At 38.8% G+C, this 14,477-nt stretch overlaps 1 protein-coding gene across 4 annotated transcripts in view; it reads right to left on the bottom strand.

The window, feature by feature from the left end:
- RPS6KA6 (ribosomal protein S6 kinase A6) overlaps positions 1–14,477 on the bottom strand; it is a 70,198-nt gene that overhangs the window by 42,687 nt on the left and 13,034 nt on the right. For all 4 annotated transcript variants that reach the window (XM_040088839.2, XM_040088840.2, XM_058423958.1 and 1 more), the window contains 8 exons: positions 12,225–12,341; positions 9,595–9,676; positions 8,729–8,809; positions 8,139–8,218; positions 5,240–5,346; positions 4,938–4,975; positions 2,229–2,371; positions 1,402–1,472 (listed from right to left, as the gene is read on the bottom strand). In XM_040088839.2, coding sequence (XP_039944773.1) covers positions 1,402–1,472; positions 2,229–2,371; positions 4,938–4,975; positions 5,240–5,346; positions 8,139–8,218; positions 8,729–8,809; positions 9,595–9,676; positions 12,225–12,341 — 719 coding nt within the window. The remainder of the gene's footprint in view (positions 1–1,401; positions 1,473–2,228; positions 2,372–4,937; positions 4,976–5,239; positions 5,347–8,138; positions 8,219–8,728; positions 8,810–9,594; positions 9,677–12,224; positions 12,342–14,477) is intronic.

The following is a 14,477-nucleotide window of genomic DNA, read 5'->3' as shown; positions in this document are numbered from 1 at the left end:
TCATGTCACCAGGAGGTTTTTACCAAAATAACTACCAGAAACTCAGAAGAGACTCACCAAATCCCCAATTACCTGCCCTTGAAGGGATTGCTACTATTCCTCCATGTTGAAACCCTGGAAATTTAGATTTTAAGATTTTGGTATATAGTGATGTATATAAGGCAATATGGAGGATTTAGGGCATAGGCTAAGTTCTTCTTTCACCTTCTTCTTCATGGGTTTGGGTAGTTTTTTCCAATTGGGTGAAAGAGGTCCGCATTGCGAACCTCGGGTGGTCAGTTATTGGGTTAAAAGTATAAATAATATAGGTGTCATCTCATTATAGGGTAATTAGCACTTAAAAGACCATGGAAATAGTTAGAGAGGAATCCATTTTCTACCTTGTTAACTAGAGCTCTCAACTTGTGAGACTGTACTATAGATAAGAATTAATAAAATCTGAGTCCAAACATGAAAAACTGTGTCTCCCATGCATTAATCCCAGCTCTAACAGGAAGAAAAGAAGATTAAAAACCTCACACCTCCAGGACTCATTGAGCCATCATATAGAAGCTTACTGACTTTACCATTTATTTTATTTAATGGAAACTCTAATGCCAAGGCAGGAAATTCTTGTGCAGAACTGCAGCAACACTGGGAGCTGCAAGGGAGGCAGCTCATGGTCTAACCCATCCTTTCCCAGGCAGCACCACCATGAACTCCCACTCAGAGAAAGCCCCAAGTGCCCTGTGCTGGGAAGAAGAGTTTCTCCCTCCTCCCCTTCTCCATCACCCCTCACAGGGTCCAAGACTCTGCCTGTGCCAGGAGGAAGCCCTTAGCTGAGCACAGACAGACAAGAACATATTTGCCTAACAGCTCCACTCACTGAGCACCAGCTCACCCAGTTTGTCCAGTCCAACAGCTTCTGTTGTAACTGGGGTAACTTAAGATGAGAATTTGAGCACATAAGGGCTCTCTACACATCTGTACACAAAGCAACACCTCATCACCTGCTGCTTACAAAACAAGGTGTGCCGTTACAGTAGCAAGGGAGCGTAACAACAACAGGAGTGTAAATCAAGCTGCTTTCAAACACTGTGCTGTTCTTATCTTTATTATATGCCTACAATCAAAGTACAGATTCATCCCTGAGATTTTAATTGCTGAGGATACTTAATGGTACTTCACAGTCTGGGATCTAAAGCTTATCAAGGGGCTTTGCTTTTTGCTCCCGTTGTAGCTCAGTGCTCTTAGAATCATAAAATGGTTTGGGTTGGAAAGGACCTTAAAACTTGTCTTGTTCCACCTCCTGCCATGGGGACACCTTCCACAAGACCAGGCTGCACAAGGAGTTATAACAAGCTGTTAAAACGTTTAAAATTACAGTTTCGGACTTCTGAAAAAGGAAGGAGATATACTTACTTCAGTATCATATTCATAGTCTCATTTCGATCTTTACCTTGAAATGGCAGGGTACCAGTAAGCATTTCAAACTGGAAAGAACAAATGTTAATCTAAATCAACGCTTCTTCCCCCAATTGCTGAAACAAAGTGTTAAGCACTGCACTCTTTCCTACCTCTACATCACACTGGTTGAACTTTGAAAAGACTATGGAAGTGTTCCCAAATATAAAATTCTGCTCTCACTTGCAGTTTACATAACAATGGCAAGTGTAGCATGATGATGATGGAGGAATATTATACATCAAGAAGCTGCTTGAAAATAAAATAAAAAATCTCATCCACAACCAGGTTTTAGATGTTGCCATATTCCAAAAACTGCAAGAATGGTAAATTCTAGAGCAGTAGTTTACTTTTCAAGTCCATCTGCATGTCAGGCTGATGCTCTAACACATCCCAGCAAGCACAGAAGTGGCAGCAGTTACTGACTTATTTCACTATTCCACTCCAGCATTCCTTCCACAGGCTCACTCTCACAGAAATGCCATTAATATTCCTTCAAACCAAGTCTTCAAGTCTGTTTTTAAATTTAACTATCAAGTAACATGCAAAATAAATATACAAACTCACACTGACTACAACTGGTTTTAACTACTAACAGACAACAGGATTTTTCAGGTGCCTGATAAACATTCCTTAGAGGTAAAAAGTCAATTTTATTCCACCCAGTAGCAATTCAGTCATAGAATTGCCCCCCTTATCCAACCCTCCCTAATCAGAACTGGACAAACTTATTCTAAGTGCATTTGTGTGAGCTTAGCAAGGGAAGCAAGAGGCAAATACAGTACCATGAGGACCCCAAAGGACCACCAGTCAGCACTCTGGTTGTGCCCTCGCCTGTTTACCACTTCAGGAGCCATGTACTCTACAGTACCACAGAAAGAATAGGCCTTCTTCTCTTGGTCTACTGATTCCTTGCTGAGTCCAAAGTCTACAACAACAGCATCACAAGAACACAGCCAGTAAAGAACTTCAGGGGAAAACAAATCAATCAATATATGGTAATTCAAAATGCAAGTTTTGAGAGGTTTGGGCCAGTTATTTTCAGAAATATGATTAGCACAGCTCTCTGTGAAACAAGAGACTGCAAATATCTGGAGATAGCACATTTAGTTTACTACACACCTCCAAAACCATTCTAAAAGTCATTAATTCATGATTAGCCATCAAAATTATCACTGAAATAACTCAGCATTTGAAATCCTACACATTTAGAGCTCTAAGATACCTAGAAGTTCTCATTTTCTCTGTTTACTGCCTGTTTTATTCACACAAAAAATTGGTATCATGGGTTGGCATAATTTTGTTTTCTAGTTATAGGAAAAGGTGAGATTTTTTTTTTCCCTGCCCTAACCGTAGAGTGGTTTGGGGAAGAGAACAAGGACCTATCAAAAAAGCTAGCCAGGATATTGGCAGCTAAGTTGACCAATGGGAAATGTCGATGTGACTTTGGAGGGGACATTTAAAACTAACTGCAGGAGATCAGTCTCTCTCTCGCTTCGGGGATCAGCCATGAGGTGACATCGTGGTCGGGCTGGGCCGGGCCCCGCTGCCTCTCTGGGCAGCCGGGCCGGGCCTAGCCAGGCTTCTGAGGGCCGCTGCCTGCACAGGGAAGGCCTGAGCTGGCTGAGCCCCTTTCCCCTGCTGCCGGCAGAGGAGAGGGGCGGCTGAAGTTCGGCAGTGCGGGGCCATGTGCTCAGACTGCGGCAGAAAGGGCCAAACCATGGCCCAGCTTAATCACCGCTGGCAGTGGAGAAAGAAAGCCTGCAGCTTCATAACAACTCTGAGCTGAGCCACTCTGGATGAGACTGAGGGGTGGAAAAAAGGACATCTACCAGTTTTCTTCCATCAGCACAGCTTTGTATTTTCTTCAGCTCCTGCAGCCTTGTGTGGTTTTTGCAAACCCGAACAGATTTAACCCTTTTTCTAACAACATAGAACTTTTAAAGCACAATTCTTCCTCAAGAGAAAGAAGAGAGAAAAAAAACAGAAGGTACATAAAAAACAGACACTGCATAAAGTCAGATTAGAAGTGAAAGAACTAATAATATTGGAATAGGACTGAAGAAGTGGACATTTTTAACCGGACTTTTCTAAGGTAAATTATGAAGAAATGAACTGTTCTTTGCAGCATCTTAGTATTAGTTGGGTAGAATGCTATTCTAATCAAAATTAAGGACTGATGTAATAGAGATTTATTCGGGAACTTCGAAGCCCCCGCTCTTAGGTTAAAAAAGAGGTCTCAGCCTTTGAGACAAAGATGATTTTAGACTAGAAGAAGTATTCGTAAATAGTACCCCAGATACACTGGAAAGCTTTGCTGATAGAACATCACAGTCTGCGAAAACTCCGGGCAGCAGCAGATGTGTGACATTAGGAGCACTGGACTATTTTGTCTTGTGGCAAATGTCTTCATAAAAGATCTTAGAAGGACTCTTCTCCTAAAGTAATGAGTGATTATGTCTAAATAGTGAAACTGACTGAAAATCCTAAGTTGTGTCTTTCTATGTTGCTCAATAAAAAAGTTAATAGTTTGTAACAGGAAAGAAGTGTGTTTTAAAGTATCGTTCTGTTTTAGTTTAAGTTTTCTTTTTTTCTTTTTTTTCCTTTCCTCCTCATTCTTTTAATATATGTTAATAAAACTATTTTTGTTCATTTTTAAGCGTAAGCCTGCTTTGTTTATTTTTCTCCTAATCTCTCTCTCCCACAAAAAAAAAAAAAATACTAAAACCCCTACATTAATTGCTGTTTCTGCCCAGTTTTATTAAATTAAAACCACTACAATTGGATAAAAGTAAAAATCAGTTTCAAAGGGAATGCAGCCTGCATGGTCTGGTCTTACTGAATGATGAATAAATAAAATCACACTAAAATTATTGTTGTTACGTAAGGCAACATGGTTCTGTAACCTGCCTCAAGTTCAGTACAGAACAGCCCTGTATTCCCAGAATATTTCATTCCCAGAACACTTTTTTCCCTGTTTTGAATACAGTGAATACACAAGTCCTTGACACTGGCTCAGCTCTCAAACACCCTTTTTTTCACAGAGGAAAATGATTGCTGATCAATGATCCCATCCATTATTTCCACTTTCAGAAGGAAGTGACAAATTTAGGATTGAATTGCATTTAAATACAGCAGAATTTTTAAAAGGTATGCATTTTATAAACCTGATTTCCATCACCATTATTCTGTCAAGTCTTTGAGGGTTTAAAAAACTTCATTTTCTCTTGGAATCTAACACCAACATCTTAGATTAAAATATATGATGAAATCTCTAGTACAATATCATCACTTTCAGTGTAATTTAAAGCTTTCAGAAATTTATAATAATGTTTCCCAAATAGTCAGTCTTTTATATACATCATTTTCTAGAATAGATGTATTTGGATTTTTCCTCACAGAATTATTTCCTGCAATTTTATATGCATTTAAAATTGATAATACAGAAACTCAAAAACACTTATTTACAAATGGCTGTATTGAGTGGTGCCTACCTGTTAACTTGATATGTCCTGCTTCATCAAGCAAAATGCTGAAAATTAAAATTCATATTCAACAAAACACATAAAGAGCAATGTTTACATAAAACATTTAAAATATAAGATAAAAACTATGATATCCAATTCTGTTATTACTTTAATGAGCAAATATTATTTCATTTCAACCACAGATACGTATTTTAGATTTTGTATTTCTTTACAAAGTCTTAACAGGAATAGTTTTAATTTTTTACAGTGGAAAAGGCAAAGTAACAAGCAAAATACACATAATAGTAGTAAAATACATTTTACTTTACTTTTCTGGCTTCAGGTCCCTGTACACAATTCCCAAGCTGTGAAGGTGATCCAAAGCAAGGGCCAGTTCTGCGAGGTAGAATTTCACATCTTCCTCTGTAAACATAACCTAATAAGAACTGTATAGATTTACCTTCTGATCTTGTCTTCAGTTTTTAAAACTGCAATCTAAAAAAAATATAGTCCTGTCTGCCTAAATTTCAAACTTAGTTTTAAAAGTCCCTTGTGAACTCATAATTCATGAGTTCAGCCAAGAGAAATGATTTTCTAATATCTGTTAATTATAAAGTACACAAAGAACTACTTGCAATACTTAAATAAAACCATCAGCAGAGCATTACTGCAGAGCATTAATTAACTTTTAGATAATAAATTAATTGTTATATTTGGTGAAACTGACACCCAGCACTCCTCCTGCCACAATCCCAGACAGTTTTGCACTGCATCATAAAATTTAATATATGGCTGCTCTATTGGGTGAGTGTAAATTCACATTACCAAGATTTAGAAAAAAAAAAGCAAAAATCATTTAGGAAAAAAGCATGCAGAATAAAACACTGATGGCAATAACAATGACAGCCTGGGAGTTGAAGAACCTACTCTGCTCTTAGAAAAAAAAAAAAAAAATTAAAGGAGCCTGGTGAGACACTGAAATATTGATGTTACTTCTAGAGCAGAAATGCATTTCTGTCCTGAATACTCCACAGGTTGCTTCTAATTTAATATACAAAAACTGTACCTGCTTTGGCTCTTGTCATGTTCTACAAATTGCTGGAGGAGCTTGGAATCTTTAAATGGCTGGATTGAATTTGGGCTTTAAGGGAACTATTCCCTCATTTACTGAATCCAGCAGGAATGAGGAGTGCAACCACTGAGCAAGGCTGGAATGGAAGTAACTGGGCTCCCTGATTCAATGCCACTGCTCTGAATTGCTCAGGTGTGATCTGTTCTCCAGGCACAGAATATTCCCTGATTTTCATGACAGGTGCTGATCTCAGGTGAACAATGAAGCTGTTACACTCCACACAGTGTCACCTTCACACCTTTAAAGAACAATGTTCATGCTGGGTTTCATCTCTTTAAAAAGAGCAAAGGCAAACCTTGGATTTCATTTACTCCTTGGATTTCATTACTCCTTGGAGCAGCCAAAATGCAAATCTCAGAATATAGTGATGCTAAATGCTAATCTACCATCTCCCCATAATGACATCTAAAGCTGTTCTCTGGGTCGAGTTAAACATGATGCAAGTCAGCTTCATTAAATATTACCAATAAAAACTTCATTACACACTCATCTCACTGCCACAGCTGAAACTCTCATACCCACTTTAGAATTTAAAGACCAACAAAAGTCTTTTAATAACTTTATACTAAACCAAATCAATTTTAAATAATCCTTGTGTGCAAAGTATGGAACGCCACAGGGAATTTATTATCACGTGCATTGTCCATAAGCTGTGTTTTACTATGGACTTTTGAAACTACCTCACATTCCCACCAGAAAATAAAAACCTGATTTTTTTTTTATATCTATATACATAAAAACCAGTATAAAAGGTAACTGAAGTGTTCCAAAAAAAGAGGTGGAGTCTTAGCAGTAAGAAAACTTGAGAATTACGACTTCTTGATTCCTACAGGGAACACATCCTCCTTTCAACCCCCAGCAAGAGTTCTTATGGATAGCCTTATATCCCTTATTTAAGAATGTTCCATAAGGGATAATCCCAGCTGGGTTAGTGCAAGAGAACAGCTCTTCCTGCTATTCCAGAATTCCCTCTGGAATTAGACACTCCATATCAAAGCAGAGCCTGACCCCTTTCCTGCTTCCTGCTCCAGTAACCCAGGACAAGTCAGTCACTTGAAGTTTGTAATGGCCATTTTAGCTTCCAGATTAATTAATTTTGAGCTCAATTCTTAGACATAATCACTGTCTTACCGAGCTCAGCTTTTAACAAAAACGCCTTTAAATTCTTTCCCTTTTGCCTGTTCCTAAAGTAAAACCTTTATTTTTATGAGAAGTATAAGGGGAAAAACTCTCTCCTGCCCTTACATACTGGGAATAAACATCCTCCTCCGTGCCATGAAAAAAATCAAATAACACAGTTTTCTCATTTAAGAAAGTGGCTTTTCCTGTGCTTTGGCAATATAAATGGATTTACAGTGGTGAAAACACTGAAAACCTCTCTTGCTGTGAAGCTGTTGAGAAATTGCCATTAAAAATTTAGACCTTTATAAAAGGTTTGCCAAAAGAAAATAAAAGTCTTCTAAACATGTTCATAATACTTAAGGTAGCATGTAATAAATATTTGATGGCAAATATTTAAAAAAAAAATAACAACAGCTTGTTGCTGTATCCCATTCCCTCCTCTGGAGCTCTCCCTCCAGGAAACAAAAATAGAAATGAAAAATTCAAGGTCCGGTTGTGTGCCAGGGTTGGATGGAGGGGAGTGGGCTCAAAAGAACTCTGGGTTCCCACTTTGTGGGATTCAGGATGAGCATTTGGATTGCAGCACGAGGCAATTTTACAGCACAGCAGAAAGCTCTCAGGGCTGCAGGATTCCAGGAGCACCTAAGCTGACTAAGAGCATGAGAACTACACATCCCCTTCCTTCAGTGCTAAATATTCATTTACTTCAGTTGTGTTTCCAAGCAACAAAACATTTTTAGACAAAAGAACTGTACTTAGCAGATGCCAAATTAAAACTTGGGCTACTCATCAATACACACTTGGGTTTCTTAAGGATAGAACAAAATCTATAATATGTAAGGAAAGCCCAAAAGTTATTAAAAACTTCACTATGACAAGAAATATGGGGGGAAACAGGTTTAGAAGCCAATCCTGTACCAACAAAACCCAATCCCTGTCTAAAAGTGAGTGGAGATAAAATTTTAGGTACTTACCTCTTTGGATAATCGTGTGAATACATCTCCTCCCCTGAGAAAATCCAATATTAAATAGAGCTTCCCTTCAGTCTGAAAGGCTTAAAAAAATTTTTAAAAAGTAAATAAAAATCAATAGTTGTATGACAAAGCTACAAAACAGATCTGAATGCTTTTACAACTAGGAAATTTCAGTCACAGGCAATACTTTTGTTGTGGAACTGAAATAATTCAGCAGCACACAAGGTAATTTACTGAATGATTCCTTGCTTCTTCACAGAAGAAAATCTTAGTCATGGGAGATGATTAGAATAATGTTCTTTTAATTCCCCTTTGTCAAACAGGGAAACTGCAAGGATGTCGATTACTCTGGTTTGGTTTAAATCAATGAAAAGTACTAAATCTCTGCAGAACTTGAATGTAAAGATTCAGAATGTTCTTACAAGGAGGGCTCAACCTAAAACTTTTATACAGATATGTATTTACATTCCTTTTTTTTCCCAAGTTGCTAGAACCTAATGTGGACCCTCTGAAAGTGAGATAGAACAAGAGCAGCTGTGTCTTCAAGCAAGGAAAGAAAGTGTAGGCAAAGAAAAGGAATCTGTACCAACCATAGTGCAGTTTGACAATGAATGGGTGATTTACTTCTACCAAGATGTCTCGCTCCATTTTGGTACGGACTCTGTCCCGAACTGAGGGGAGACAGGAAAAAACAAGTGTGAAACAAATGCATTTGCTACAACACAAACTCAGCAGAAAGGCTTTTCTGGCTAAAGGAATCTCTTCCCTCACCACCTTATTTGTTTTTAATGTTCAAGTCTCCCACAGAATTCCTCCTTTCATACAGCGAAACTCTGGTTTGCTTCTTGCCTGCCCTAACTTTCTTCTTTGCTTCATTATATTTTCAGCAAATTCCCATCTTCTGTGATAACCCATATTGCTTTCAAGAAAAAAGCTCCCATCTACGTTCCCAACTTCAAATTTTGAATTAACTCTGTCCTGAATAGAAAATATTTTTAAGATTACTTTTTCCCCTTTAACAGTAATAGTCCTATTTACACACAGTGGACTCGCACCCATTCAAGTGTCTCCTGAAATCCAAAACACTGAATTAAATTGTTCTGGCTCCTAGAACAAGGGAATGACTTAATTTTAACCACAGCAGAGTTCTGACCTAACAAAAGACAAAAGGAAAACTGTTTATGAAATTAACTTGTTTTCATATAATGAAAAGTCTAACAAGAATTAAATAATCCAATTTTAAACTATGAAAGAACATTTCTGACCACATAATTAAAGCTACCTGGCCAGATTTGAAATAATACTTAAACATGAATTTACAAGTTACTCTAAAAAAAACCCTCTTGTCAGAGAAGAGTTATGAACACACTGACAAATATCTAAGATTAAAAAAAGCTTTTAAATACAGGTGCACTAAACCCCATGGTCCAAAGTCTCAGTTGAAAGACAAACCTACCTTTTAAAGAAGCTTTTTTCAACACTTTCATTGCATAAAGCTGCCCAGCATCAGGCCCAATTATCTTCCTCACGAGGAAGACCTGGCAATATAAAGCCCATTTTTAAATCACTGCAAGCTTGGTAATCAAACCCAAACTCTCACAAAGCATTTGCAAAACTCCCATTAATGTCAGGCAGCTTCCAGTGCTCTGTACCAAGCACGCACCTTTAAAGGAAGAGCAAAACCACATTCCTTGATCAGATCAGAGCTGCAAAGCACCAAGCTCTCTGAAGCGTGACACTGGCCATAAACTTTGGATTCTTTCCTGATTTATCAAACAAGTTCTTACAGAAAGATGTTTCTTTCTCTCACTTTCTTAAGAGGATGACAATTCTGCCTGGTCTGCCACCTCCCAAGAGGTTTAAGACCCAAGTCTCAAATATGAAGCATTCATTTTTATTAATGAATTCTGTACAAGTGGTGAGATGAAAGCAAGGAAACCTCACCATTTAAGATCAAAGCACCCTTTCCCTCTGGAATAGCAACTCCAATAGGTTTTTCTACTTTTTTCTCTCCAGAAGAATTTCAAAGATAGATAGGATATAACCTGACACCGAGAAAAGCATATTAGATAAAATACTGCAGTACAAAGACATGGAGCTACACTAATTTTTAAGCACCAGATCTTCCAATTTACAAAATGGTTTGTGCTTCTACAAAGTACAAACTTCTAAATTGCTGTTCTTGTAATAGCAATTATTAGTTATGAATTCTTAGGCTTTGCTGTAAAAAACAATATACAAGTCACAAGAGAAAGCCAAGAGCTCCCCAAAATTACCTCTCTGATCTCACCTTATCCAGACTTTCATTTACAATTAATTTATTTACATCTACAAGTTATATATATATTTTCAATGATCTTGTTAAATTTTCCATTCTAGAATCAGAAATTCAAGGACTGTCATGACTAAGTTGTGCAAGGTTGGGAGAGGGGTTGTTTTTATTTGAAGCTCTGGTTAGAAGAAAAATGTCATCATGTTTCAAGGCTGTCTGGGTTTTTGTTTTAATAAGTTTTGTCCAATAACTGACCTACAACAGTGCTCTCCTATAGGCCAAGGTGATAGTAAAGGGAGTAATTTGAACACCAGCAACTAAGAAAATAGCTGTAGATTAATACAATCACAATAATAAAATATTAATAATAAACACATAGGAATATTTTAGTCTTAATAACCAACAATTTGTGAGAACATAAGGAAATCATGTACAAGTTACAAATTTTAGCTAATAAGACCCAAAATAGCTGAAAACTACTGAAGCACCACTTATTTATTTAATTTGCAGACAAATCCTCCATAACTCCACATCTGCATTAGAAGGCACATAATTCCTCAAAGAATTAAGCGAGAAATTCAGTAATTCAGGAGGTTTAACCCTTTATTTCTGTGGAGGTGTTATATCCTGCACTGATGTCAAAACCAGGCTCCAGGAAACCACCCTTGTGTTTGCCAAGCCCAAAGGAAGGACCCTGGGAGTAGAAACTGGGAAAACACCATGAAGGCAACAGCCACTGATCCTCCTGGTTTGTTTTCTCTTTTCAATGGAAAGAACAGAGATAAAGAGCTCTGAGCTCAGGTGTGCAACAGGCACCATGCAGCTCCTGAAGAGGCACTGCCAGGATTCCAAAGCTCCAGAGCATGTCTGGCCAAGCTGCTGGGATTCCAAGCAGGAGCACTCCTCAGGCTGGCAGAACCCTGAGCTCTGGGAAGCCAAATCTGAGTCAGGGCTGGCTGTGCTGAACCCTGAGGGAGCTTCAAACATCTCAAGTCAGGAGTAATAAATATATGGAGCCTTTCAGGCTCCTACAGTGAGAAGCGTGTGAGGGAATTGGCAATCAACACTACCAGGTAAAGGAATGTTTCTGAAACCTCAAAATATTAAGAAATATTTAAAGTCTGTTCTCTACACTATCGCTTATGCACAAAATGTCTTCCTAATGTCAATTTCTTCCTCTCTCATTGCAGAGGTTTGTTCCTGATTAGAGACACACACAGAAACAGCAGAAGAACAGGAAAATGAGAACAAATGTAAAGCTGACTGACTACTTTAGATGTTGCAAAAGATGTAGTTTGAGTCTGGTTTTAAAAAATTAATTACCTTCCCATACACTAAGATTAATATTTCAACTACTGTGATTAGACACATGGACTGAAGAGATCAGATTTTCAACTTCATTTCTGCAAAGTGACACCCAGTGGCACATTCCAAATGGAAAATATTGTAACAAAATCCCTGCCATATTTCTTCTCTGTGCCATTTGAATAATTAGTGTCTTTTAGCTGTAGATCACTTGATAAATACAGAAAACTAAAAAACCTGAAATACATTTCCCAGGTTATTTACTTTAAGTTCCAAACTGCCACAATCAACTCTTCTGCAGATACATAAATACAGATTTTGTGTCTTGAAAAAAGCCAAACATTCCCAGCATGTCAAGTGCCATCACTAAAAGACAAACCACCATTTCCTTCAGAAGGTTCTGTCCAAGGCTGGGAAATGATTCATTTTCAAACGTTCCCAGCAACTCTGCTGGCCACTATTTCCCTGGAATGTCTGGACAGGTCTATGGAACAAGTTTATCATCTTACCTTTCCAAATGATCCCTGTCCAAGGACCTTAAGTAGTTCAAACTGTGCTGGATCTGCTTTCTCACATCCTTCTTTCACATGGTGTGTAATAGGAATTTCTTTCACACTTCCTTCATCCTGTGATTTCAAAGCAAACAAAATACAACAGTGAACAGGCCTGCAGTAACTAAGTCTTGCTAAAAGTGCATGTAAATACCTGGACTTTTCTTTGTTTAGTTTTATTTTAGCAAAATATTTGAAATTCTAATAAGGCTTCAAGGAAAACTGATCAAATGAAGAGTTTTCCCACCAATCTTTTCTTAAATAGGTGCATCTAAAATTTCTAAACTGAAGGAAAATTCCCAATGCTCATTTCCCTTTGCCATAAATATTTCAACTACAGAAAAGCTGGATTATTTTACATGAAAGGAATAAATGCACAGATTTTTAAACCAAGACTTCTGTGCTTCACCTCTGCTTAGCAGCTTTAGTTTTCCCAGTGATTACTCTTCTCATCTTTCCCCCTTCCTGAAATATCTTAATGAAAGCCAAATTGAATTTCATCATTTGGGGCAATTATTGCTTTTCACAGCAGCAAATAATAACTCTGGTCATCCATTTGTAGCTGGAGGAACAGGCAGCATTTGAAGACCATAAATAAGAGATGAGTCATCTTAAGAACTCTGAGAATTCTTGCATCCAAGAGAAGAAACAGCTCTGGGGTACAGAGCTCCTGAGAAGATTATCCTGTGTGAGGACCTCCTTCAGACAGCTGAGGGTAAAACTGAGCTAGGTGAATGATTTAATGTTCTCTTGACTTTCTCATGTCCCTCTCATCTTTAGCAAAGCAGGGCACGGCAGCCCCAGTTGTGAAAAGACAAACGTTTCTGATGACAACAAATCCCATGATGGATTGCAGTTTTTATGGTGTAAGAGAAGTTTCTGAGAGCCAAAACAAGCAAGGTGTCAAAATAAGCACCCTCAGCTTGCAGGTGGAAAAGGAGCAGCACCCTCAGCCCTATCAAGAGTATCAATAAAGTTCTTGTACACAACAAAATCACAAGTGAAAATCCCATCTGATTTGCAGTACCTCACTTTGGGGGCATCAAATTATTATCAGCTGTCTCCTATCCTCATCTTCAGGCCTTCATTTTGAAAGCTTCTCTTAGCAGAGACCAGAAAAACACCCCACCAACCTCCTGTGAGTTACAGCCCCTCGATGAGAAGTGCAAGCAGCACCAGGAAAGGACCTGAGCACTGGATGAAACAGCTGGGTTTTGGAAATAACATCGTTCTATAGCCACAGAATCACAGAATGTGTAGGTTGGAAGAGACCTTCAAGATCATCGAGTCCAACCCATACCCTAACACCTCAACTAGATCATGACACCAAGTGCCACATCCAGTCTTTTTTGAAACACTTCTAGGGATGGTGACTCCACCACCTCCCCGGGCAAGCCATTCCAGTACTTTATCACTCTTTCCGTGAAAAACTTTTTCCTAATGTCCAACCTATATTTCCCTTGATGCAGCTTGAGACTGTGTCCTCTCGTTCTGTCAGTTGCTGCCTGGAGAAAGAGACCAACCCCCAGCTGTCTACAACCACCCTTCAGGAAGTTGTTGAGAGTGATAAGGTCACCTCTGAGCCTCCTTTTCTCCAGGCTAAACAATCCCAGCTCCCTCAGTCGTTCTTCATATGGCTTGTGTTCCAAGTCCTTCACCAGCCTTGTTGTCCTCCTCTGGACGCGCTCAAGCATCTCAACGTCCTTCATAAAGTGAGGGGCCCAGAACTGGACACAATACTCAAGGTGTGGCCTGACCAGTGCAGAGTACAGGGGAAGAATGATCTCTCTGGTCCTGCTGGCCACACCATTCCTGATACAGGCCAGGATGCCATTGGCCTTTTTGGCCACCAGGGCACACTGCTGGCTCATGTTCAGCCGGCTGCTGACCAGTACCCCCAGGTCCCTTTCCTCCTGGGCACTGTCCAACCACACCTTCCCGAGCCTATAACACTGCAGGGGGTTATTGTGGCCAAAGTGCAGGACTCGGCACTTGGACTTATTAAACTTCATCTTGTTAGACTCTGCCCATCCATCCAACTGTTCCAGATCTCTCTGCAGGTGAACTTACTGCCCCAGACTGTGAATTAAAACTTCTAATCAGCTTTATCACAGTTCATACAGAAGTACCTGGATGAAATTCCGGTTTTACACATGTCCTAGGGTGACTTTATGATGCTTGTATCCCCAATTGTTTGTTCTGTTTGTGCTG

This window comes from Hirundo rustica, chromosome W (assembly GCF_015227805.2).
Source record: "Hirundo rustica isolate bHirRus1 chromosome W, bHirRus1.pri.v3, whole genome shotgun sequence".
NCBI lineage: Eukaryota > Metazoa > Chordata > Aves > Passeriformes > Hirundinidae > Hirundo > Hirundo rustica.
Note: the sequence above shows the minus strand (reverse complement) of the source record. Positions and strands in the feature narration are given on the sequence as shown.